Source organism: Malaclemys terrapin, chromosome 6, assembly GCF_027887155.1.
Source record: "Malaclemys terrapin pileata isolate rMalTer1 chromosome 6, rMalTer1.hap1, whole genome shotgun sequence".
In the NCBI taxonomy this organism is placed as follows: Eukaryota; Metazoa; Chordata; order Testudines; family Emydidae; genus Malaclemys; species Malaclemys terrapin.
Window position 1 is genome coordinate 100,027,601 of NC_071510.1, and position 24,355 is coordinate 100,051,955.

The 24,355-nt window shown below is 42.4% G+C and overlaps 2 protein-coding genes across 2 annotated transcripts in view; one reads left to right on the forward strand and one right to left on the reverse strand.

Moving 5' to 3' along the window:
- The window catches only part of MTREX (Mtr4 exosome RNA helicase), an 83,442-nt gene extending 65,373 nt beyond the window's left edge, over positions 1 to 18,069 (reverse strand). The window contains exons 1-6 of the mRNA XM_054032447.1: positions 17,823 to 18,069; positions 17,157 to 17,294; positions 15,471 to 15,537; positions 8,047 to 8,109; positions 7,401 to 7,513; positions 2,244 to 2,418 (exon numbers count right to left, since the gene is read on the reverse strand). Coding sequence (XP_053888422.1) covers positions 2,244 to 2,418; positions 7,401 to 7,513; positions 8,047 to 8,109; positions 15,471 to 15,537; positions 17,157 to 17,294; positions 17,823 to 17,932 — 666 coding nt within the window. The 5' untranslated portion in view covers positions 17,933 to 18,069. The remainder of the gene's footprint in view (positions 1 to 2,243; positions 2,419 to 7,400; positions 7,514 to 8,046; positions 8,110 to 15,470; positions 15,538 to 17,156; positions 17,295 to 17,822) is intronic.
- A 127-nt stretch (positions 18,070 to 18,196) lies between these two features.
- Positions 18,197 to 24,355, forward strand: part of DHX29 (DExH-box helicase 29) — a 35,240-nt gene continuing 29,081 nt past the window's right edge. The window contains exons 1-4 of the mRNA XM_054032446.1: positions 18,197 to 18,549; positions 21,061 to 21,134; positions 22,887 to 23,000; positions 24,057 to 24,186. Of these exons, the coding sequence (XP_053888421.1) occupies positions 18,360 to 18,549; positions 21,061 to 21,134; positions 22,887 to 23,000; positions 24,057 to 24,186 (508 nt within the window). The 5' untranslated portion in view covers positions 18,197 to 18,359. The remainder of the gene's footprint in view (positions 18,550 to 21,060; positions 21,135 to 22,886; positions 23,001 to 24,056; positions 24,187 to 24,355) is intronic.

The following is a 24,355-nucleotide window of genomic DNA, read 5'->3' on the forward strand; positions in this document are numbered from 1 at the left end:
CCACACAGGTAATTATTATGTTAAGGGGAAATCCTTTAAAGCCTAAGAGTTCTTCCCACTCAAGTTTTTCTCCTAAAAACTATTTACTTCTTTAAAGTGACTTCTGCTTATTCCCACTTGTGTGAATCTATTGAGCAGTACCGCCCCCCTCCAGAAAGGTAGGCTGAGAAGTTCTAACTAAACAAAGATTGCAGAATTGGTTCCAGAATAATCTGACCTAGATGCCAAGCTGAGAGAGCAGTGGTGAGTAAATGTGTACAGCGAACTGCAGGTCTGTTTTCCACCAACTTCTAAGATAGAAACATGACAAAGACTTGCTATCAATGCTGCCTTAGCCACAGTGGGGTGAGTCATAAGATCCTGGGGAACTGACACCCAAGCTAACGTAATATGTCAAAGTACTCAATCTAATCTACTGATGCAGGGGATGAATGGAAGTAGTATTCCTTTTAAAAACTGATTCCCAAAAGCTATAAAAAAATCTTGCTAACTTTAAGTGCCTTAGTCCTACCCAAATAAAAACTTAAAGTCCTCAACATATAGGATAATTTTCCCCAGGTAATAATGAAATTTTGGAAAGACCATCAGGAGAGCAATAATCTGAGTCAGGTGGAATTCAAGACACCATTTTTTATACAAGCTTGGACCACTTTATCCCTGTGAAATATGGTGACAAGAAATCAGTTGAGTATGCAACACTCACTCTGCTTGCAGATGTAACTGATTAAAAATACTGTCTTTAATAACAGGTGGAATCTCCAAAGGTCTCAAAAAGATAGTCCATCAACCCTGTCAGCACCAGGTTGAAGTACCATTTTGCAATGGCTTTTCTGACTAATGGGAAGATTGACATTTCAGGAGTCTTGTGACTTGACTGAAAACAATAGAACTGTTTACTGACAGATATGGTGAGAGTGTACGCAATTGCGCCTTCATAGAAAAACAAGAGAGGATGAGAGGCCACAAATAATAAATAACCTAAAAGAGATTATATGGATGTAGCATATGGATACAGATTGGCTGCTCACAGAGAAAGCCATTTCAGAGCAGAGGGCTTTTTGGATTACAATAAAATTAGTCAGCCTCCCGTGAACAAACAGCAAGGTCAACTGAGATGTTCAGATATTCCTGAAAGAGCTGGTCTGATGACACCACTAAGAGAAACAGAAGCTTCCCTGAAAGATCCATTCATCAACACAGTCTAGACCAGTGTTTCTCAACCTTTTTGTGTGGGTGACCCTCTCTGAACTTAAAAAAAAAGTGTGACCCGACCCCCCCCCCACACTTGAAAAAAAATTGCAACCCCTTACCCAGAGCTGAAGCATTTCACATCGCTGTCTGTTACCCAATGAAATTTGAAGACAGACAGCTCCATTTCTTGAGTCAGATCTGCCATTGTTTAAGTCAAGGACCATGCACATCATCTCAAACCCGAGTAAGTCAGGCACCAGCCCCACAAAGCCATTGCCTCCTGATAGAGTTGTTGAGAAATGAGCAACACCTTAATTGCCAAGGAAGACATGGAAGCTCTGCTGCCTACTGGTGCAAGCTTGAGATGTGAAGCACTTACACAATGAGCAGCAATCTAGACTTCCCCAGGCAGAGGAAACAACAGGTACATGAATCCACCTCTGGAACTACAGGGAAGCATGAGGCATATTACTGCAGTAAATCCTTAGTGACTTGATTGGCCATGAGAAAAAGGTCGAAGGATTATACATTTAGAATAAAACCGTAATGTGCAATGGGGCACACTACCTAATATTTACTAACTAGCTAAACTACAATAGAACAGTAAATATGGAAGCATTACCATTCACCTGCAGCTAGCTGAGGAAAAGGAAGAAACTGCAATGTTTGAGGCCATGTCACCCTTTTACAATCTGGTTCCGAAAATTCAGTACTTAGAAAGGGAAAACATGCAGCCCTAACAGGCACTGCTTTCCAGAAGGTTCCTGAGGCACCACAGTGCCTGGGACACATCTCAAAAATGTGAACATACAGAAGTCATTTCAAAGTAGTTAATTCCCACCCACCCCGTCAGAGACTAAATTGAAGGCAGGGGAAGTTGTGAGGGCAGAGGAAACTTAAAATGTTGTGTTATTTTTAAACGTAATTCACCCAGTATAATCTTTGTTGGAAATCTTTCTGTTTCAGCCATTCTCAACAGCATGGGCCAAAAATACTCCAACAGAGACAAAAAGGAAAAACAAAAGGACTAAGTACTACCTACTTAAACATACCTCTGTTGTCATTACAAGACAAGAAGCTGTAGGATTAATGGTGACATCCCCAGTCATCAAACCAACATCCTGAAATTCTTCATACATCTCACGATACTTCTGGTTACTCAGAGCTTTAATGGGACTGGTAAATATCACACGCTGTTTCTCCCTCAAAGCCAAGGCAATCGCATACCTACAAATTAATATTAAATACATGTGAAACATTTACACCTTTCTACCGTTCCATGAAAAGTAAAAATCTATCACAGAAAACTGGTAACAAAATAGGAATCCTTTCACCTGTTGGTTACCAGTTTCAATTTAATCCAAGCTGGTAGAATTTATATATCATTGCACAGAGACTCTGTAAGTTACACTTGGCAAATTAGATTTGTTATATAAGTTAAGTAGTGACTGTGACGGGTTATCCCCCACTCCGGGGTGCCACCTGATGTACAGGGGTACCACTGAGCCCGCCTGTTCCACCAGTCTGGGCTCCCTTACACTGACCGGCGGAGCCAGGCCCTCAAGCGTCCTCCAGCACACAAGGTAGGGGGACACCCAGCTGCAGAAAGACACAGACACTGAGATCAGCTCTGCATGGAAAGACTCAGGTAGGGAATTGCCTAGCACACAAGTGTACACCTGCTCTGGAATGTAAACCCTAAATTCTATTGTCTTGCGCTGCACAGGGAACTGTACAGCGCAAGCTAACTGAAATTCGCCTCCTTCCTCAATGTGGAGGAAGATATGCACAACTTTTTGCCCCCACCAGTTATGAATTTCACAAACTGGTTTTAGAGAAAACAAAGCCAAGTTTATTAACTACAAAAGGTAGATTTTAAGTGATTATAAGGGATAGCAAATAGATCAAAGCAGATTACTGAACAAATAAAACAAACACCGAACTAAGCTTAATACACTAAAGAAACTGGTTACAAGCTGCACGCTTGGGCAGCTGCCCAGGAGAGATTCAAATGCCACCGAGCTGATTAGCAGGGCGCACACAGCCGGCAGCATGTGCTCCGTCCTACAGCTGCTCCCAGGACCCTCCTGCTGGCTGTGCAGAGCGGGAGGGCGGAGGAAGAGGGAAGGGGAGGAGGGTGCAGCTCTCAGGGTGTCCCCCTCCCTCCACCCCGTACCCCATCTCCGCAGAGCAGGGGAGAGGGGACACAGCTGGCTCAGGACTGAGTCAGGACTCGGAGCTGCTGCGGTGAATTGTGAGTGACTGAATGCCTTTCTTAAAGAGACAGACAGTTTCTGAGATTTCCCCAGCAGTCAGTTCACACAGTTTCTGTCTCTCTCTCACACATGCTCTCTGTCTTACACACACACACACACACACGCACATGCTGTCTCTTTCGCACTCACCTCCCAACACATACTTGTATTATTATTGTTGTTGTTACTTCTTGGTACTTCCTGCAATGCACATATATTGTCTGTAATTTTATTCTTTCAAACTTTGTTACTTTAGTGTTTTGACTGGTCTATGCATTTCGTAATTTTTATTTCTCTTACACTTAAATTTAATTCTCTGAGTAGGGAGTTCTAAAATGCCTAACCTGTCCTGGCTGAAGTAATTATCCCTATGGTAACTTTTTAAAAATATATATATTATATCTAGGTTTTATGTTTCTACTGGTGTGGCGCACATTCCTTGGTGCACATAAAATTTATTCCACACATGTCTGGAAAAAATTAGAGGGAACATTGGTTACAAGTAGTAATTCACCCTAAATGTTGTTTTAGGCACTTCTTTCACAGGCCAGACACCTTTTCCAGCCTGGCCTCAGCTCTTCTCCACCCCTTTTGTCTTTGTTTCTTAGGCCTTGTTTACACTGGCAAGTTTCTGTGCAGTAAAGCAGAGTTCTGTGTTGTAACGCCCGAGGTGTACACATTGTCAAGCCACTTAGTGTGCTGAAACTGCACAGTTGCAACGTTGTTTAAAAAAACACCACCCCAAGAGACACACAACTTTCTGTGCCGGGGCTACAGCACTGCGGTGCCAGTATAGACACCCTGGTCGATTACAGCACTGCAATTGGCCTCTGGGAGGTGTCCCACAATTCCTGTTCTTGCCTCTCTGGTCATCGGTTTCAACTCTATTGCCCTGCCCTCATGTGACCAACAGTCATCCCCACCACGTAAATTCCTTTGGAATTTTGAAAGTCCCCTTCCTGTTTGCTCGCTGATGCGTGCAGTGGTCTCAGCGCATCTTTCCAGGTGGCCATGCCTGCTCCATGTACCAGGCAATCCCCCGCTTGGAGCAATGCCGAGCTGCTGGACCACATCAGCATTTGGGGAGAGGAGGCTGTCCAGGCCTAGCTGCGCTCCAGCCTTAGGAATTATGATACCTACGGACAGATTTCATGATGCATGACAGAAAGGGGCCATGACCTGGACACATTGCAGTGCAGGGTCAAAGTGAAGAAGCTATGGAACGCCTACCGCAAGGCAGGCGGGAGGCAAACCACCGCTCTGGTGCTGCACCCACGAGCTTCCGGTTCTAGAAAGAGCTGGACATGATACTCGGTGGTGACCCCACCTCCACTGTGAAGGCCACTGTGGATACTTCAGTGGTTCGCCTGCCAGTCGAGAGTGGACCAAGCCAGGAGGAGGAAATCTTGGACAAGGACGTGGAGGGAGACCCAGGGGCAGAGGATGACTTGGAGGTCAGAGACGCATGCAGCCTGGAGCCCTTTTCTACCCCGGAGGAGACTAGCCAATCACAGCTGTCGGATCATAGCGAAGCACAAACAGGAGAGGAGACCCCTGGTAAGTGGATCTGATTTTGGGAATTGCTGAAGCGAGATGTTGGGGGCAGGAGGGTTGCAGAAAACAGGATTGTGCCTGTATGATGCGCGTACCACCACATGCCTCGTCTGAGCGGCGGAACAGGCTGTTGATTGACTCCCTCACTTCACGGGAATCTGCCTCACCCAGGAAACTCTCGTGGAGATACTGGGCAATCCGCTGCCGCAGGTTCTTTGGCAGAGCTGCTTTGTTTCTTGCCCATTAACGGTAACTTTCACGTACCACTCTGCCATCACTGGGGGTGGCGGGGAACAGACTATTGCTGCACAGAGGCAAGCCGCATAAGGGCCAGGGCAGAAGCCGCAATCTTGGAGAAGACCCTCCCTTGATTCCCTGCTCACCCTCGGCAGCAAGATATCTTCCATAATGAACACAGCCTGTGGAAAATGTGGGGACAGGAATGATTATCAGGCCCCCCCCCACAGTGCTGGCTCTCCCCAAGAGCCATGTGCCTAGTGTACAGTAGGGTCTGGGAACACTGATTTATCCTGCTCCTGTGGCTACTCACCATTTTGGGGGTCTTGTGGCTCATGTGTACTTGCCTGGGGTCAGCCAGTAGATGTTTTCAGCAGTCATCCCGGGCAGAGATTTAGTGAAGAAGGATCCCTGATTAACTTATTTCCCTGCCTTAAATAGGATTTAAATATGGCAGGATTCCTTGGTTTCGCAGTTTGAACCCCACCCCCTATTAGTGGAAAAATACTAGTAGCCCAAGATGAAGTTCAGTACCAGGTGACATGATCACAGTGTCAAAGCAGCCATGAGTCAAAGGCCATTTGAAGCATCCCAGGAAGATGGGAGATTAGCACCTTCAAAGACCTATTGTCCTCCCTAATGGTTCACTGACTTGTCCCCAGCTAACCAGCCAGACTGATTGCATTTTGTCTGATGAGTGTTCCCCACGTGCAAACATTTTTGTAATTGATACATAATCAATATTCCTAACTGTAGGTACAAAAATGATACATGCATACAAATAGGACAATCACATTCAGCAAATCATAACCTTTCCAATGATCTCTCACATGACTTATCTTGCACAAAACACATTAGTTATGCCATATTCATATCATAACAATATTTCTATGAAGAATATGGGGCATAGTGTCACAGTGACCTGAAATCCTTACAGAAGATAATTATAGAAAAAAATTTGAGAGAAAGCGTTAAATGCGAACAAAGACTGAGCTACCGTTTTATCTCAAGAGGTGCTCTCTCCAGTTAAGGGTAGAGCAGGGGTTCTCAAACTGAGGGTTGGGACCCCTCAACGCGAGTTTATTACATGGGGGGTCGCGAGCTGTCAACCTCCACTTTGCCAAACCCCACTTTGCCTCCAACATTTATAATGGTGCTAAATATATAAAAAAGTGTTTTAAATTCATAAGTGGGGGTCGCACTCAAAGACTTGCTATGTGAAAGGGGTCACCAGTACAAAAGTTTGAGAAACACTGGGGTAGAGGCCTCTTATTGCCAAACGAAAGCATAGGGGAAAATGTATAAAACTGCTTCCCATGCCAATATCCACATTCTATGGTTAAATAATAGACATCAGCCTACAATGAAGTCAAACCATTACCTCTCAACAAAAAAACAAAAATCAATGATTTGACTACGAATTACAGCCTAGAGACAGAAAACATAGCATGGTGATTTTCTAAAATCAGTCAACCTGTGGGACTTGTTGCCAGGGAATGTTATGTAGGCCAAAACTTTAACAGGGGTCAAAAAAGAATTAGATAAATTCATGGAGGATAGGTTCATCTATGGCTATTAGCCAAGATGGTCAGGTATGCAACTCCATGGTCCAGTTGTCCTTAGCCTCTGACTGCCAGAAGCTGGGAGTGGGCAACATGGGATGGATCACTCAATGATTGCCAGTTCTGTTCCCTCTGAAGCACCTGCATTGACCACTGTGGGAAGACAGGATAGGATATTGGGCTAGATGGACCATTGGTCTGACCCAGTATGGCTGTTCTTATGTTCTTATCTAAATATCTGTGTTGCAACAAGTGTTTTCCTTTCATCCTACATAAAAAAACATCAACAGAAGCAGACTGTTTCCAAAAAAACAAAAACAAAACAGTCTAAAAGTGGAGAAATCTTCCACCACTCTCACTTGCTAAGCACAATGAAGAAAATAACTTTTGTTTTAAATTTTAACACACCTGAAGCGGTCAAAATATTTGTAAGTCATTAAGTCACACTGTACTACTGGCAACAGACTACTTTAGAAAGTGTGACTGATTTTACAGAACCTTTAAATGTTTTCCTCTTGAGTCTGACATATAGTTCAGCAGAATGATCAGGAGAAACACCACACTATTCACTCTTACAAAAATCTATCACAAAATTACTTACTCTGCACAGACAGTTTTGCCAGCTGACGTATGAGCTGACACTAAAACAGACTGATTGTTATCCACACAAAGAATGGCTTCTCTTTGAAAAGCATCAAGAATGAATGGATATTCCTAAAAAGAAAAAAAAATGCATTTAAAAGAAACACACTTTATAGCTTAAATTTCCAGCCTCGAGTGAAATTTTGTGACTAGTTACCATCTCATTCCACTTGAAAATAGTATTTTATAATAGGTTTTTATTTAGATTTTGAATTAACTTACTTTGAGAGTTAAGTTTGAGAGTCTCAGCCTAATCCGTAACTGATGTAAAATGGCAGATCTAGGCCTTTATATGTTTAGATTTTGTATGGAGTTTATTACCAAAATAAAAGAAGAACAAACCCACAGTTTATACCACTGGAGCCACTGAATGATGCTGTCAAATGGGTGGTGGAAACCAAACCAGAACAATCTCTCCATCTAGCTCTAACAAAAAATTACACTAAAGACAAACATTCATCTACTCATTCAGTGCAGAGACCAGTTTTTAAAGGTTTCCTTTTACGTCACTGCTGCTGATAGGGCCCATTTATCCCCATCTATCTATTTATAGCCTACAGGCTATACATCTGTATTTTGTTTTTTCTTTTAAATCTAGAACACACCTTTGCAGCTTTTCCAGTTCTTGGCTTGAGGGCTATGAAGTCTTCATTTGCAGGAAGTGCAACCTGACAATACAAACAAAAACAGAAAAAAAACACCAAGTTTTAGAATGCTTTGTGTTCAAGGTGATTCTTAATTACAATGCAGCCACTCTGGCTCAAACTACTATTCAATCAGTATTATCAAGCTAAACAAAGTGGGTCAGGACTCAGGAGACAAACAAAACACAGGAATTTACTTTTGACTTTTCAACTTTTATAACACTGCTTCTTATGTTTTGTCAAATGTTCCCTTTTTTTCTTCAAACCCATTTTTTCAAGCTATCACTAATACGTTCCATTCCCTCCTTTTCCTGGTGTACCATCTACTGTTTTGTCTTGTCTTAGATTGTTAGCAATTCAAGATAAGGAACATTGCAATATATGACTGTAAGCTACTGTTTTACTACTCCTAGGGAAATTCTGCATCAAAAAATTAAAAATTCTGCACACATTTTAAAATTCTTCAAAATTATGCATATTATCAGTCAAAATAACACAATATAATCACAACATTTCAATTATTTTGGCAATGTATTTCAAAATACCTGTCAGCAAGTATGTCGGTAACAATACAGACAAAATAAAAAAAGATTCAGGAAACATTTTTTGATAAATAGATTCCTTACTAGGCATATTAATACAGAACTTGATGTATCTTTGTTGACAGTTATCTTCTTTTCCAATGAAATTAAATATTTCATTTAAACAAAGTCATTATACAAAAGTATTGTAACGACCTGACCTAAGAGGGTGCTAGCGTCTGTCATGTCTTGTCCAAGTTCAAGCTTCTATGTGTATTGTAAAGTTTTTGGGTCACACCACTGTAGCGGGAGGGGATTGGTGAGTTAGCGGTAGTTTAATTGTAGGATTGGAGGTAGTTAGCATGGGGAAGGGAGACCCCAGGTAGCATGTGTATGTCAGGGAAAGTGCGTACATGCACATTTTTTTGTGTGGGTTAGGTTGTGTGCATGGTTCACCAACCAACACCCTTTTGTCTCCAGAAGTAGTAGGTGTGCCCCTGTGCCAGGTGCAGGCAGGAGTGTTGGGGAGGCAGGGGGCAGCGATAGCTGGGAGGGTTCAGGCTGACAGGGACTAAAAGAGGAAGGGTGGCGCCACTAGAATCAGACGCGCACAGAGTGGTGCTCAGGATGAAGTGCTACTGTACAGTGTGAGTGAGCCTGCTGCACCCATCGAGAGGCCTACGGTTCCAGCCTGTGTGTAAGCTGAGTTATTGGGCTAGAGCAGGGGTCAGCAACCTTTGACAAGTGGTGTGCCAAGTCTTCATTTATTTACTGTAATTTAAGGTTTTGCATGCCAGTAATACATTTTACATTTACAGGTGCTGGCGGACGGAACCCCAGACCAGCAGTGGGGGCAGCAGACGGAACCCCAAACTGGCGGTAGGCTGAGCCCCTCAGCCTGCTGCCTGTCTGGGGTTCCGTCTGCCGGCTCCTGCCAGCCGGAGTCCCAGCTGCCAGCCTTGCTCAGCCCGCTGCCAGCCTGGGGTTCCGTCCATCCTGGCAGGCAGCAGGCTGAGCGGGGCTGGCGGCCAGGACCCCGGTTGGTGCAGTGTGCCACTAAAAATCAGCTTGCGTGCTGCCTTTGGCACGCGTGCCGCAGGTTGCCAACCCCTGGCCTAGAGAGACAGCTGTGAGTAGTGGTTACACTAGGGGATCGGAGTGTGGGGGCACTGTTAGCTCAGGTAGCAAGGGTTTATTGTTTTGGCATGGCACAGGTCAACAGAGGCTTAGAGTGCCGTAAGAGGGAAATAAAAAGCTCCATGAGCCATGCATTGAAATTCTACATCTGTCCATTATTGAAACAAAAAATTAGAGAAACCCTTCAACGTCACAGTATATACTAAACAGCCTATTTACTGCTCAGATCCTTTTACACTCTCCAAAGTTAACAAATGTCCTGTCTTTGAGTAATAGCTCATTTAAACTACAATACAGAAAAAAGCCCCAATAACTATTCAGTATTTCCTAAACACATGAAAGTTACGTTACAAGTACTTGGTAACCAATACCCTGAATTTCAGTTATAATCCTGGATTTTCATTTAAAATACATTACAGAAGACCAAACAGCAAAATAAAGTAGAATGTCATTTTAAATTGCTCAGCATTTTCACACATGTAAGTCATACATTTTTGCTAATCATTGTCAAGCGTTTCAGTACAATCCAGTATTTTCATTTAAATTATAGTACAGAAAACAAAGCCTTTAAATTTTTCTCACTTAGTGATTTCCTTCTGGTAGAAAGGATCAAATTGTACAGTGAAAAAATTATCTCTGCATCTGCAGAGTTTGAGACAGCATTTACACAATTCAAGGCCAGATTGGTGATATTTGGAATTTTCTTTCACTAAAAGCCAAAACACCTGGAGGTCTACAAAAAACGCTTGACTTCTAATAGCTTCAGGCACAATTTTTTCACTGTACAATTTTAGCTCATGTTCAGTTACCTCAGAAAAACCAGGTATTGCTTGAAAATACTCACAGTGTTCTTGCACAATATAAACAGAATGAGGATCAAATAACTTACAAGCCTTCAGAAATTCAGACCTGATTGTCCAAATGACAAATATTTATCAAACTTTTCAGAAGCTTCACAGAATGCCTCTTTAAAGAGATCTAGACAGGCAAGTTTCAGAGTGGTAGCCGGAGTAGTTTGTATCAGCAAAAAGAATGAGAAGTATTGTGGCACCTTAGAGACTAACAAATTTATTTGAGCATAAGCTTTCGTGGGCTAAAACCCACTTCAAAGGACGATCTGTCACTCTCAGAGATCTTGGGAGACAGGCCAGTCCTCGCTTACAGACAGCTCCACAACCTGAAGCAAATACTCACCAGCAACCATACACCACACAACACTAACCCAGAAACCTATCCTTGCAACAAAGCCAGTTGCCAACTCTGTCCACATATCTATTCAAGGGACACCATCGTAGGACCTAATCACATCAGCCACACCATCAGGGGCTCGTTCACCTGCACATCTACCAATGTGATATATGCCATCATGTGCCAGCAATGCCCCTCTGCCATGTACATTGGCCAAACCGGACAGTCTCCACGCAAAAGAATAAATGGACACAAATCAGATGTCAAGAATTATAACGTTCAAAAAACAGTCGGAGAACACGTCAACCTCTCCGGTTACTCAATTACAGACCTAAAAGTAGCAATACTCCAACAAAAAAACTTCAAAAAGAGACTCAAATGAGAAACTGCAGAATTGGAATTAAATTTGCAAACTGGACACCATTAAATTAGGCTTGAATAAAGACTGGGAGTGGATGGGTCATTACACAAAGTAAAACCTATTTCCCCATGCTAATTTTTTTCCCCCTACTGTTACTCACACCTTCTTGTCAACTGTTTGAAATGGGCCATCCTGATTATCACTACAAAAGTTTTTTTCCTCCTGCTGATAATAGCCCACCTTAACTGATTACTCTCTTTATAGTTAGTATGGCAACACCAATTTTTTCATGTCCTCATATGTATGTGTGTGTATATATATATCTATATCTTCCTACTGTATTTTCCCCTGCATGCATCCGATGAAGTGGGTTTTAGCCCATGAAACTTATGCTCAAATACATGTTAGAAGGTGCCACAAGTACTCCTTGTTCTTTTTGCTAGACAGGCAAGTCTTTCAACAGGAGATAAGTTTTCTGCCTCCCTAAATATCTGAAGAACTCTGAGGTGCCTTCTGAAGGGAGGTGTGTGTGTGTAATGAAATATATCTGTAGTTCTTCCAGAAGATCAAATGCTTTAACGGTGCAAGGCTTCCTGCTCTCAAATGCCAGACGTAAACGGAGAATTTGTTCACATTTCTTTGCTAATAAAGAGATCTGTACTTTCAACAATGATACTTAGTTGGATCGTTCAACATTTTCTGAATAGTTTGCACCAAAACTGGGGAGCTGTTGTTGCTCTCTTCATTAAAGAACTCTTTGTAGAACTGACAGCTCTTAGAGTGAAACTGAACAACATGGAACCAGCTGTTCCAGCGTGTTCCACCTGGTCTAGGAGGCATGTATGCTGTGGCATCTGGAGACTCCTCCTGTAGTTTCTGGATCATGAAACGATACTACTTCTCTTTCCTACTACCAGAATTACAGAATGTGTTTCTGAAGCACCTTACAAATGTATCAAACAGCTAAAAGGCTTTCTAAATGATTCACCAATTAAGTTAATAATGTGTGCCAAACAGGTGATATGCACAGAATTTGGAAACAACGTAAACAGAATAAAATGCCTTTTTCATGTAACTAGTGTTGTCAGTATCAATTACTAGAATGTTTTCATAATCAATATGGTACTCATTTACTGCTTTGACCTCAGCCTGTGAAACAGTTGAGTGATTAACAGCATCTCAAAACACTGTATCCACAAAAAAGGAGTTAAGATGCCCACTGCAATCAGGTTTTAATGGTGCAAACAGTAAGTTCAGAAGTGATCTCGCCTCATCATCACAAAATTCAAAGGTAAGAGCGATTTTCTTGTCTTTAAGCTTCAGTTTTAAGTTTTACTTTTCTTCGAGGTCTTCTTCAGCTATCCCTCGATGCGAGCATGATGTCTGCCAAGGGGGTTCATTGGTGGGATGGACCGCAACCTTGTCGTGGTGGAGAGGCTTGCATGGGCTAAAGACCCTCAAAGCTACATTGTCCGGCGCTTTCATACTCCTGGTAGGGTCCCCCTTGGCGAGCAGGTCTGAGACGAGGCTCCTGACTAACCGTGGTCCAAACTTCACAAGACCTCAACAGTGGATCAGGCATTTATAGAGGACCTTTTAGTATTCTGCGGTTGTGAAGGTGGCAGCAGGAGGGAGGCCCTTGGTTGTCGTGGATCTCATTGCCCCTGGGTCACGGTTTTCCTCCTGTCAAGTCTCATGCGGTCACTGCCTGCGCACCAGTTTCCCCACGTTAAAAGATTTCATGCGCAGACCTCTGCATCTCTTCGAGGTACACGTCAGGTAAATATGTCTCATCAGTTGTGTCCTATCAGGATTCACACCATCATTCCAGACCCAGTTGTCAAGAAATTCTCTCACAAGTGGTATTCATTCTTTGACAAGGCGATGTTGGCACCTGCTAGTGTCTTCACCCATGCTTTACAAATCTGAAAGTAGAAGTTAGATAAGTCTTGAGTGAGCACAAATGTTTACTATCCATGTAACATCTTTAATATTAGATTAATACATTTATATTATTTTTAGTTCTGAATTTTTAGATTTTAATTAAGATTTATAGTATAGTAAAAGATCAGGTGATCTATCTAGCTAGAAACAACGAGGAGTCCGGTGGCACCTTAAAGACTAACAGATTTATTTGGGCATAAGCTTTCGTGGGTAAAAAACCCCACTTCTCCAGATGCATGGAGCCACTTCTCTGATATCTAAATAGAGGGCTCTCTAAATAAATAAATAAATAAATAAAATAAATACATTTAGTAATTTGGCTTATGCCTCTATCCAAGGAGACTCTCACTCAATAACAAAAATGCATTATTAAATTACAATCAACGGTAAACCATGTTAAAGTGCAAAAGTTATAATAGAGTGTATTATTATTATTAACAGAAAATTGACCATAGTCATCACTTAAAAAAAAAAGCTTAAAAACAGAGCTGTCTATTCAAGACCTCAAAGCAAGTGAAGAGACCCCAATGTTATAGTTCTTTTAAGCTACTGATATTTCTGTATTTAACATTTTCACTCACCTACACGTTCTTTCTCCACCTTTGTTTCATTTTTCAGTGTGTTGTAATGGTGTTCTGACCTTTGTTTTCGCCGTCCTCTTGAGCTGCATCTTCCTTCGGTTTGCGGGGGTTTTATGCAAAATGATTCACAATCACAGACCATTGGTCATGACTGAGAACATTTGCAGGATGTGCAAAATAATTTGTCCCCAACCACATTCCACTTGCAGAGAATTCTTGAGCACAAGAAGATGGTGTAGCTGTTTTTGATGCATGGTATGAAGGCTGTTCACGTTGTGCAAAAAAACAAATATCCCTTCACCCTTTGGTAACTTCATCGGGACCCAGCTGGCTACTTTGGGAAGTACTTTGTCCAGACTGTCCTGACATTTTATCGACTGCTTCATAAACATGTGATGACCAACTTAACTTAATAGTACACTATAAGGTTTATACATCAAGCCTCGCTACTCACACAGCAGGCGTGCTGATGTGCATGCAATGACATTAGGGGTGTATACATAACTAATATTTTGCATTTGAAACATGCAAACTGGAAAAAGGAAGCATTTTAGTGTAAATCACAAATTGTGTGTGAAAAAATAAAATTCTGAGGGGAACATTAATTCTGTGCAAATTCTGCATTGTGTAGTGGTGCAGAATTCTGGTAGTAGTTTACATTCGCAACACTACACAGTAGTCATATTTACAAACACACAACTATTTTCATAACTCCAGAGAGGGTTTTAAACATGATGTCTTGGCTAAATACCAGATCAGGTAAATCTATTCCATCCATTTTACACCCATTTTAATTAGAACTAGATTATTAAAGGGACATTAATGTAAAGAACAATTATACATTTTTTAAAAGTCACCAGCAATACGAATAATCTTTATTAATAAAGATTTTTCATAAATCTAATTAACTTTGTTCAGTGTTAATGACACTCAAGCTAAACAAACAGGGAAAACAGACTAGTTTTTTCCACTTTCTGCCTATCATGCACTAGCACAACACTGTTTTCTATAAAAGCCTTATTTAGGTCTACAATGATTTGACGAGTTCTTTTCATTTCCTGTACTATTCTGTAGTATTATCATGCACTGTTGAAGAGCTGCACTACACCACAAATGTGGCTGCATTTCATTGATAGGTTCAGTTATCATTACAGCTACTATAATCCGATAGGCACTTTCCAGACACAGGAAACGAATGGTAGCCTACCATATATATAATGGGCTGTAGAGACTTAAGAGTTTCTATGGTCAGCTGCTTTCTTACAAGTTTAACAGCAGAAGTGGGTTGAGTAAGCTCTATATCACTGAAATGGATGTTGAGAAGCTTAATTGGTGATATCAGATATCATATACAGCCTAATTTAGAATTTAAGCCCTTTACAAGGACATTTTTTCTATCTTTTACAGAGAACCAAAAACATTATGAGTATTCAGTAAGCGTTAACATAAAATGCTTTGAGATTCAAAGATGAAAGGCAGTGTAGAAATGTAGAGAGTACAAAAACACCAAACAGAATATTAAGATAGTAATGATTATAGCAAAAAGATTAAAGAGCTTCACTGGAAAGTTGTAACTCAAAAAGGTGAAAGACAAGACATTCATATAAAACAAAATTCTACACACCATAAAATAAATGCTCTTACGGTGCTCACCTCATGTGTACAACCTTCAACAGTCTCAACAGCTTGCACCTTTACTTTCGGCATCAGGTCTGCCAGACTAAATAAAGAAACGTTAACTAGTACTATCAAACTATACTGAGGTCATATTTCTACATCTCATTCCTACATCAATAAATTAAACATTTAAAAAGATGACATTACGACAGAGGGAACTAATACCAAAACTATTACGGGGTATCAAAATTGCTAACAAATATACTTTAACCACCCTTTTTGGATTTGCAACACAATTTTTAAAATGAATTATATAAATCATAAAAATTGCCTTATTCTATCAACACCACCTTCACAGCAGTCAGCATATGCTGAAAGCCTCTTTATTCAAACTGTCTTCAAAACTGATCAAAGTAAAGTATAGGTATGGTGTGTATACTATTGTTTTCAGATCCCCCTTCACAAGACTCCCCTCTTGATTTCTGAAAGTGCCTGTACCTCAGAAATTAAACTGCCTCTCATGCAGCAGCCTGAACTGAAGCTGGCAAGCTCCTTTGCTACGGAACCAGTCCCACTTATGACAACAAAGAGGGGACACCTCAACAATGTGACAGGTGATGTAGCCTAACAGAAAAGGCACAAGACTAAGAACAGAGAACTCCTATATTCTCCCAGCTCCAACATGGACTTTTTGCCCTTAGTCAAATCACAGGCTTTCTGCCTTAGTTTCCCATCTATAAAATGCAGGACTTCTTATCTCCCTGTGATACTGCAGCATTTAATTAATTTTTGCAAAGAATAAAAGTTAAAAAATTCCCCAAAATGCATGCAAAACCCTCCATTGACTTAGTCCACTGGAAAAAAATTAAAATGTATATAGACCATAGCACAAGTGGCTAGGTGGTTCTTCCACTGAAGCAACAGGCTGCAGGAATCACCCCTCATGTTATTATATATAAAATGCATTAGTAAAATTAGTATGCATCCCCACAAAACAAAACCCTTCTCTAAGTTTCTGAGGCCAGCACTATGCATAGTGGTTTGATCACTGTGGGCGAGAATCCATCACACTTAGAAATCCTAATCTTTTCAGAATGCTTTGACTAATTTTACCCCTAGCAAACACAAAGAAAATTCGGTCTTAAAAGACCTCTATCCACTTCTAGAGCCACAACAAGATCACAGATCTTCAGCACTCTTCATGACCATACCCCCATCCATTATCTTGTCTCTATATACTCCCACAGCTCTTTTCTCTGTACGCCATTTTCCACTGTCCATCATTCAAAAACAATGGTTTGTTTCAGTAAGCTGACCAGCAGCTGCCTCCTTGTGCATCTCTCATTTCCCCATCCCTTTCTATAAAACACAAGCCATACATTCATCACTTTTAAGGCAGCTTCAACCAATAACCCATTGCCCAAATTCCAATGGCAACACTTATTAGTAGCCATTCAAACCTCACCAGCCATTTTTGTTTGTTGTAGTCACCACCTTTACATCTCTTTATTTTATTTTAACTTTACTTTAAGATCACCAATGTTGTAACTACTCTTCCCTGAGAGAAGTTTGACTAGTAGTCATACATATCTCTTTAATAACTTCCCCAAGCTTTCTCATTCATTTAAATAATCCTGACTCTAGAGCCTCAACTTGTGATATAATTCAGACAACCATAACAGCAAACACTCTGCCTATACCAGATAACAAACTAAGTCTTACTTAATATCTTCTGAAACATCCTCTATCTTGGATTTCTTTCCAAAAATAGCATAATCTGTGCTATCAACCTCTGCCTCTCTTTTGGTTTTCCCTGAGATGTTCGTAGAGCCAGCCGGAGATTTGCCATCTGAGCGTTTCCTGTAATGCAAACAAACAGATTTCAGATTTGCCTTTAAAATACCTCTAAAGGGGGGAAATGGCTCTGCTATCTACGGTGGAGTAGAGCTTGGGAACCCGTGTTTGTAGAAAATGCTGTTTACAAAGCATAAAAAATCTCCCCAATGGATTCTGGAAAATGCCAAACCCACCTCAGCCTCACGCTCCAGGCGGAGATCACAAGCTGTCTGGGGGAGAGACCGTGTGTATGTACCGCACTAAGCGTACTGGGGCCAAAATCCAACACAGATGTAAATCCCCACTAACCCCACAGCGGCAAGGGGCCGCCTCTGCCTGTGGCCAACACTCCCAGTACCGCCTGGGGGAAGGGGGCAGCCCCCCCGCTGTGGGGAAAGCAGCGCTGCGTCCCGGGAGCCGGACTCTCTCTTCGGGCCCCGCCGTGGTGACGAGCGCAACCCCGGTCCCCACGCGTGCGAGCCGGCGTTGGACGGGGAGAGGAGGAGGCTTATACCGAGGGCAGAGCCTCGGCAGCGCCGACTAGCCTCTCACCCGGCCTTGCTGGCAGCCTCGGCCGCGGCCGCTTTGCCCTTCTTGGCCCCAGAGGCGGCGGAATCGTCCTCGAACACGCTGAACAGATCGTCTCCAAAGGCGTCCGCCATCGCTGCAGCCTGTCCCACAGCGCCCCGCGCGCACCACGGACCTGCTCCTCCGCCGACCCTGCACTGCGCCGGAAGGGGAAGGCACGCGGCACGAGCCGGGCTGCACCGGGCAGGAAATCCCGTAGGCGCCCAGCCCACGGGTGGAGATAGAAGAGATGTTCTCCCACAATACAGCGCGCTCCCAGGCGCAAGCATTCCCACAATACAGCGCGGCGCCATCAGCATCCTAACGTGACCTTTGGCCGGAAGTGGCTGCAAGGACCCTAGAGTTTCAGCAAGCGCGCGGCGCTGGCCAATCAGAACATTGCTCCCCGCGCTGTGTGAGGCTCTGTGGTACCCGGATGTAAAAAGTCCGGCGCTGTGACTGCGGGGCCGGCCGGCTGCGTTGCCGTGCGGACTCGGAGGCGGCGCCCCTGCTGCGGGCGCTATGGGCGGCAAGAACAAGAAGCACAAGGGGGGCGGCGCGGGGGCCGGGGCCGTTCACGCCGCTGTGTCCGCGGCCACGGCTGTTGCCAGGGCTAAAGCGGCTGCCGAGTCCGGAGCCGCCGGAGAGGCTGCGGGCAAGAGACCCGCCGTGAGGCCGGCCCTGGTATCCAAGGAGCCCCGCGTCAAGCAAGGTAGCGCCGGCGGGGGTCCCTCTTTGCCCATCTATCTCCCTGACACACGCGGCCGGCGCCGCTCGCCTGCTCCCTCGGCGCGCCGTTCCCTGCCCCACAGGCCGCTGCGCTTAGGGGCAGGCTCTGGCGCGGGTCCCCAGCTGCAGCACCGGGGACTGGTCTGACCCTTCGGGCGCTGCCCGCCCCGCACTTTCCCCAGCGCTAAACCTCCCTTCAGCCACGGAGCCGGGCGCGGTCACCCTCCGGCCAAGGGCACAGAGGTGCAGTCGGGACACGCGGTAGGACGGGTTTAGTCAGGGCTGCTGCTGGGACCTCCCTGGGCACTTAGAGCTGGCCTTGGAGCCCGCTTTTTGTATGCCTCGTTGCAGCACTGGCAGCCCCAACTTAAGGGTTCCAGAATCATGAGCTGGACCCACACGGAGCAGGTGATTGACTGAAAAATCAGGATGCTTTAAATAAATAATAAACTTTGAAGATGGGGGTTGCCTTTACGGTTTAGATTTCCACCCACAACCATGAGGGCTCAACGCTGTTGTTAAAATGAAAGTTGAGATTGAGTTTTAATCAAAGGAGTTGGAGCTTTAGGAAGGGCAAGAGCCTCCCATAACCATATGAATTGCCAACACTGTGATTACTAGTAATGGGCGTTCTGCAGTCAGCATCACCCTCAGTGATACCTCTGCCGCCCCTTTGTCTTCTGCAGCATTACACAAGTGTCTCTGTGGGCAGAATTTGGTACTGAAGTAAACATTTCTGATAACACATAAGAAGGAATAGTATCCAGCTCACTTACCACCAACTGTGCTGGCTTTCCAGGGCTCATAGGAATAAAAAGCAGTAAAAACTTACTTTTATTCAGTAAAATCTGCAGATCTAACGAGCTGGATAGTTATAGGGCTTCTATTGCTGTAATATCTGAGCACCTTCCAGTTAAAATATAAACAATATCTTGTGTTTTTCCTAACCACTGGGAGGTTAATTTTTTTAAGAGCTTTCTGTGAATAGGAGTATTGTATGTCTTTATACATATGAAGAATATGATTTAACACTAAACGGACCAATTGGACATTTAGTTCTGTATATGGTTAGCTCTGAGGTTGTTCTTAGCTCTTCAGGAAGTGAGTTCCAGTCAAGTTCCACTACTTGTGAAAGTTTTGTAACCTACACACAGGAGCCTCCCTTTATTGTTCAACGTGGAATGTTACAGAAGCCGACTCCAATGGAACTAGGGCTAATTCCATAGATGGCTGTGGTTAACAAGCATGTATATCTTAAACATGGACTCTCTGCTCAATAGGTTTAGAAAGAGCATTGGAATGATGATCCTGATAGTTTGGTAGACTGCTGGTTTTTGCATTTGTAATGGAATAGGAACAGATCTGAGTAAGATGTCTCAGTTTGCGTAGTCTATATGTAGGGCCCTACCAAATTCACGGTCCGTTTTGGTCAATTTCACGGTCATAGGATTTTAAAAATCATAAATTTTATGATTTCAGCTATTTAAATCTAAAATTTTACTGTGTTGTAATTGTAGAGGTCCTGACCCAAAAAGGAGTTGGGGGGGGAGGGGGTCTGGGTTGCGGTATTGCTACCCTTACTTCTGTTCTGCTGCTGGCGGCAGCATTGCCTTCAGAGCTGGGCAGCTGGAGAGCAGCAACTGCTGGCCAGGAGCCCAGCTCTGAAGGTAGAGCTGCCACCAGCAGCACTGCAGAAGTATGGATGGCATGGTATTGCGACCCTTACTTCTGCACTGCTGCTTGCCACTGTCCGGCTGCCCAGGTCTGAAGGCAGCAACTCATAAGTAGGGGTGGCTTGGTATGGTATTGCCACTCCTGTGCTGCTGCTGGCAAGGGGCTGCCTTCACAGCTGGGCGCTTGGCCAACAGCTACCGCTCTCTAGCCACCCAGCTCTGAAGGCAATGCAGAAGTAAGGGTGGCAGTACTGCAACCCCCCTAAAATAACCTTGTGAACTCCCCTGCAATTCCCTTTTGGGTCAGGACCCCCAATTTGAGAAACGCTGGTCTCCCCTCTGAAATCTGTATAGTATAGGGTAAAACACACACAAGACCGGATTCACGGGGGGAGAAGAGATTTCACAGTCCGTGATGAGTTTTTCATAGCCATGAATTTGGTAGGGCCCTGTCTATATGTAAAGTCAACTCTGGAATAGGGAGGCGTACAGAAAGTATAATCTAGAAGATTATAATACAGAAAATTTTGCCAGAGTTAATATGTATCTACCAAACACTATGGAATCCCAATCAAACCATATGCCACAAGATGCTTAAAAATTTCAGTTGCAGTAAATCCTCTACCTGAAAAATGTATTAATTCGCACGCAACTACTGAAATAAAGTAGTTACTTAAGGTTGGATATGTCCATCTATTTATCGAAAAATGTTATATACCTTCTCTTACAATATAGGTAGGCCACGTGTTCTGCTTTAGATCATTTAAATTATATGCCTATCTGCTTTGCTCATTTAAGTAATATTTCTTTGGAATTTGCAGGTCCAAAAACCTACAGTTTTGGTTCCACACCTGATTCTAGTGCTGCTGCAAATCTGGATAAATCTATCCTTAAAGTGAGTATGTCTTTCAAGAAAAAACAGCGTCTTTTTTTTTTTATACCACGGTTGGAAGGGACCTCAGGAGGTCATCTAGTCTAACCCCCTGCTCAAAGCAGGACCAATCCCCAGACAGATTTTTTTGCCCCAGATCCCTAAATGGCCCCTTCAAGAATTGAGCTCTGAACCCTGGGTTTAGCAGGCCAATGCTCAAACCACTGAGCTATCCCTCCCCCATTCTTCCTCATACCTTGTTATTTAGTCTGTAGCACATGAAAGCATACTGGACTCTAGAAATATGCAGACATCCTTTCTGTTGAGTTTTATGTGACAGGTGGAGCAGCTTCAAGAAAACAGTCAAGACATATTAGTATTTTCATCATGAGGAAACTTTATCTGATTTGAAATATAATTCTGTGAACTTTAAAATATTTGATCTCTGAAATTAACTTTGGTGTATTGTAAAAATATATTGCATGCCAAAGAGCTGTGCAAAACCAGTTTCTTTTGGTGGTGGGTTTTTTATAGGATTTTAGTCTCTTATTGATATAAACTTTGTGTCCGTGACAGGATTTTGTTACCTATGCAAGATCTAATCCTTTTACATAAGCAGCTTCAATAAGATTGACATGGGGATTAAGGGCAAGCAGGATTTGGTCGATAGTCTATAAACGACAAAGGATGTTGAAAATATCCAAATATTGTGGCCTGATCAAATCACTTGTTTTGACTGGGTTTTTTTTCAAATTAGTATTGTCATATGTCAAAGATCATGTTACAACTTGTCTCAATACAAAATTAATATAATATGACTTGAGCAATCTGGTTGGTACAGGGCATTATTCCTTTACAAAAGCCATGTTCTTGTTAGCTGAAACTGCCTCTGCTATTTTTGTGGAGTGAGAGTATAGGTTTTTTTCTACATCCTTTCAATTCTTTGAGTCTGCAGCGACTGATAGCAAGGGTGCAAAGCAGGAACTGAACCAAGTCCATTTGCTTATTTCACAGAGCCAGTCACAAAGTAATGGAGATATCCTATCTCCTAGAACTGGAAGGGACCTTGAAAGGTCATCGAGTCCAGCCCCCTGCCTTCACTAGCAGGACCAAGTACTGATTTTGCCTCAGATCCCCAAGTGGCCCCCTCAAGGATTGAACTCACAACCCTGGGTTTAGCAGGCCAATGCTCAGTAGTCACAAAGTAGTTATCTGCAATATTCAGTTGCTGACTGCCCGCTGTTTTGGAGCTGAATGTGTGTTTTTTGGTTTAAACTAAAACCAAAACTTTAAATTTAAGATGGAGGCCCAGGTCTTACTTAAAGGTTTCAGTGGTGCTCAAGCAGATCTGTATCTTTCTCTTGCTTAAACCTCTCTAAGAGCTACTATATGCTCAGATAGCTGACAGTTTTTGTTGTTGTTTTTTTAAGTCCTAGTTCTTTGTCTTTGTGTTGCATTTCCCTAAAAGCAAAATAGGCCCCCTCTTTAACAGAGAAAGCTTTCTCCACAATTTAGGCAAGAGAGCATCATAACTTAAAAAAAAAAAAAAAAGAGAGAGAGAGAATATTCAATCTTCTGCTAGTATCTTGCCCAACAATACACATAAGAGGTTTCCTAAAGTAGGCGAGAATTGGAAAAATAAAGGGTTTTGTGGGTAAGGAGTCTCTTGCCTTCCTATCTCTTTTTTTCTTGTCTGTTTCTGATGTTGTAGTGTATCTTAGTTTATATTTTGTAAGATTTTATTTAGTTTATAATGACTAGTATCTGTCTCCACAGGTAGTGATTAACAGTAACTTGGAAAAAAGGATTATTGGAGTAATCAATGAGCACAAAAAGCAAAGTGATGACAAGGGAATGATTTCTAGAAGACTTACTGCCAAAAAATTACAGGTGGAGTATAAATCTTTTTTCTTTTTCTTTTTTTTTCTCTCTAGATCAACATTTATTCAGTGATAGTAAATAGGTTACTTTTCTGTCACTTTTACTTTAGTATTTGGTGTAAGCCAAGTTTTCTGATTTTACAATATAACATAATTTTGTTAAAAACTCTTCAAAATCTCAGATATCAAATGTAATTGGCCAGTTGAATGTCCTCACCAATGTAAGTCAATAGTTGAAGATCCTTGGGTGTGAGGTGAAATAAGTAATCATTTGAGTGGAACATGAGAGGGCTTGAAAACTCCAGTGGTGAGTGGGAAGATCTTCTTGGCAAGCATGACTGTAAACCACTTATTTTTTCAGAATTTAAGATTTCATTTTAAGAAGTTCTAGTTCTTATGGTGACAAAGAACCTTCCAAACTTAAATAGCTGCAGTGTTTTCCTGAGCATTCATATGGCTCTAGTGCCTTTGTTGCTGCAGTTCAAATCCCTATGGGAGCCGTAAAACTGTCAAGTAATGTCAGTTTCATGCTTGGGAATGCAATTAGCACATTAAGCTTACTCTGGAGCAGAGGACTGAAATTGAGGCTGAGGGGAGGGGCAGATTACCCCAGACTCTTCCTCTCTCGAGCCTCCTATCTGCTATGAAGAATAGAATAGTTGTTTCCTACCCCTCATGCTAACCTAATAACACAAAGCTGGAGTCCCATGCAGGATCTAGGGACAGAACTCTCTACTTTCCAAAAGCTGGAGGTGGCCTGGAATTATGCTTATCACAGTGCAGTCTTTGGATCATTGATGAAGATTTCCACCCTTGTCTTTCTGGTTGGTTAGGCGTGTGAAATTATTTTTTTATTTTAAATGGGGTTTAACAATAATCTTAAATAGTGAATTTTGTTTATTCTTTAGTATGCTTTCTGATGCCTGTACCTTTGCAGTTTGCATCTTTTTAATATCAAATTTCTTATCCTTTTCAGAATTTTACAAACCTTTTTTCTAAATTGGCATTATTTCTACAACTTAAATCAATTTCCTTCTTAAAATGTACTAATTATCTTTATTTGTAGGATGTATATATGGCTTTGCAAGGATTTTCTTTTAAGACTGAGGACATTGAGGAAGCTATGAAAAATACAATTTTGTATGGTGGTGATCTTCACTCTGCACTTGACTGGCTTTGTTTAAATCTTTCTGATGGTAAGCATCATACCTGAGAAGTGACTTTTAGGTACCAAAGTTTTTTTTAATCTTTTGTAATTGATTTCTATTAAGCAAGTTTTTGTCTTGCTTTTAGTGACTATGACAGTGTATGGTACCACTTATTCTTAAGAGCAGGAATTTTGCTTTTTCCATTTTCTTTCATTAG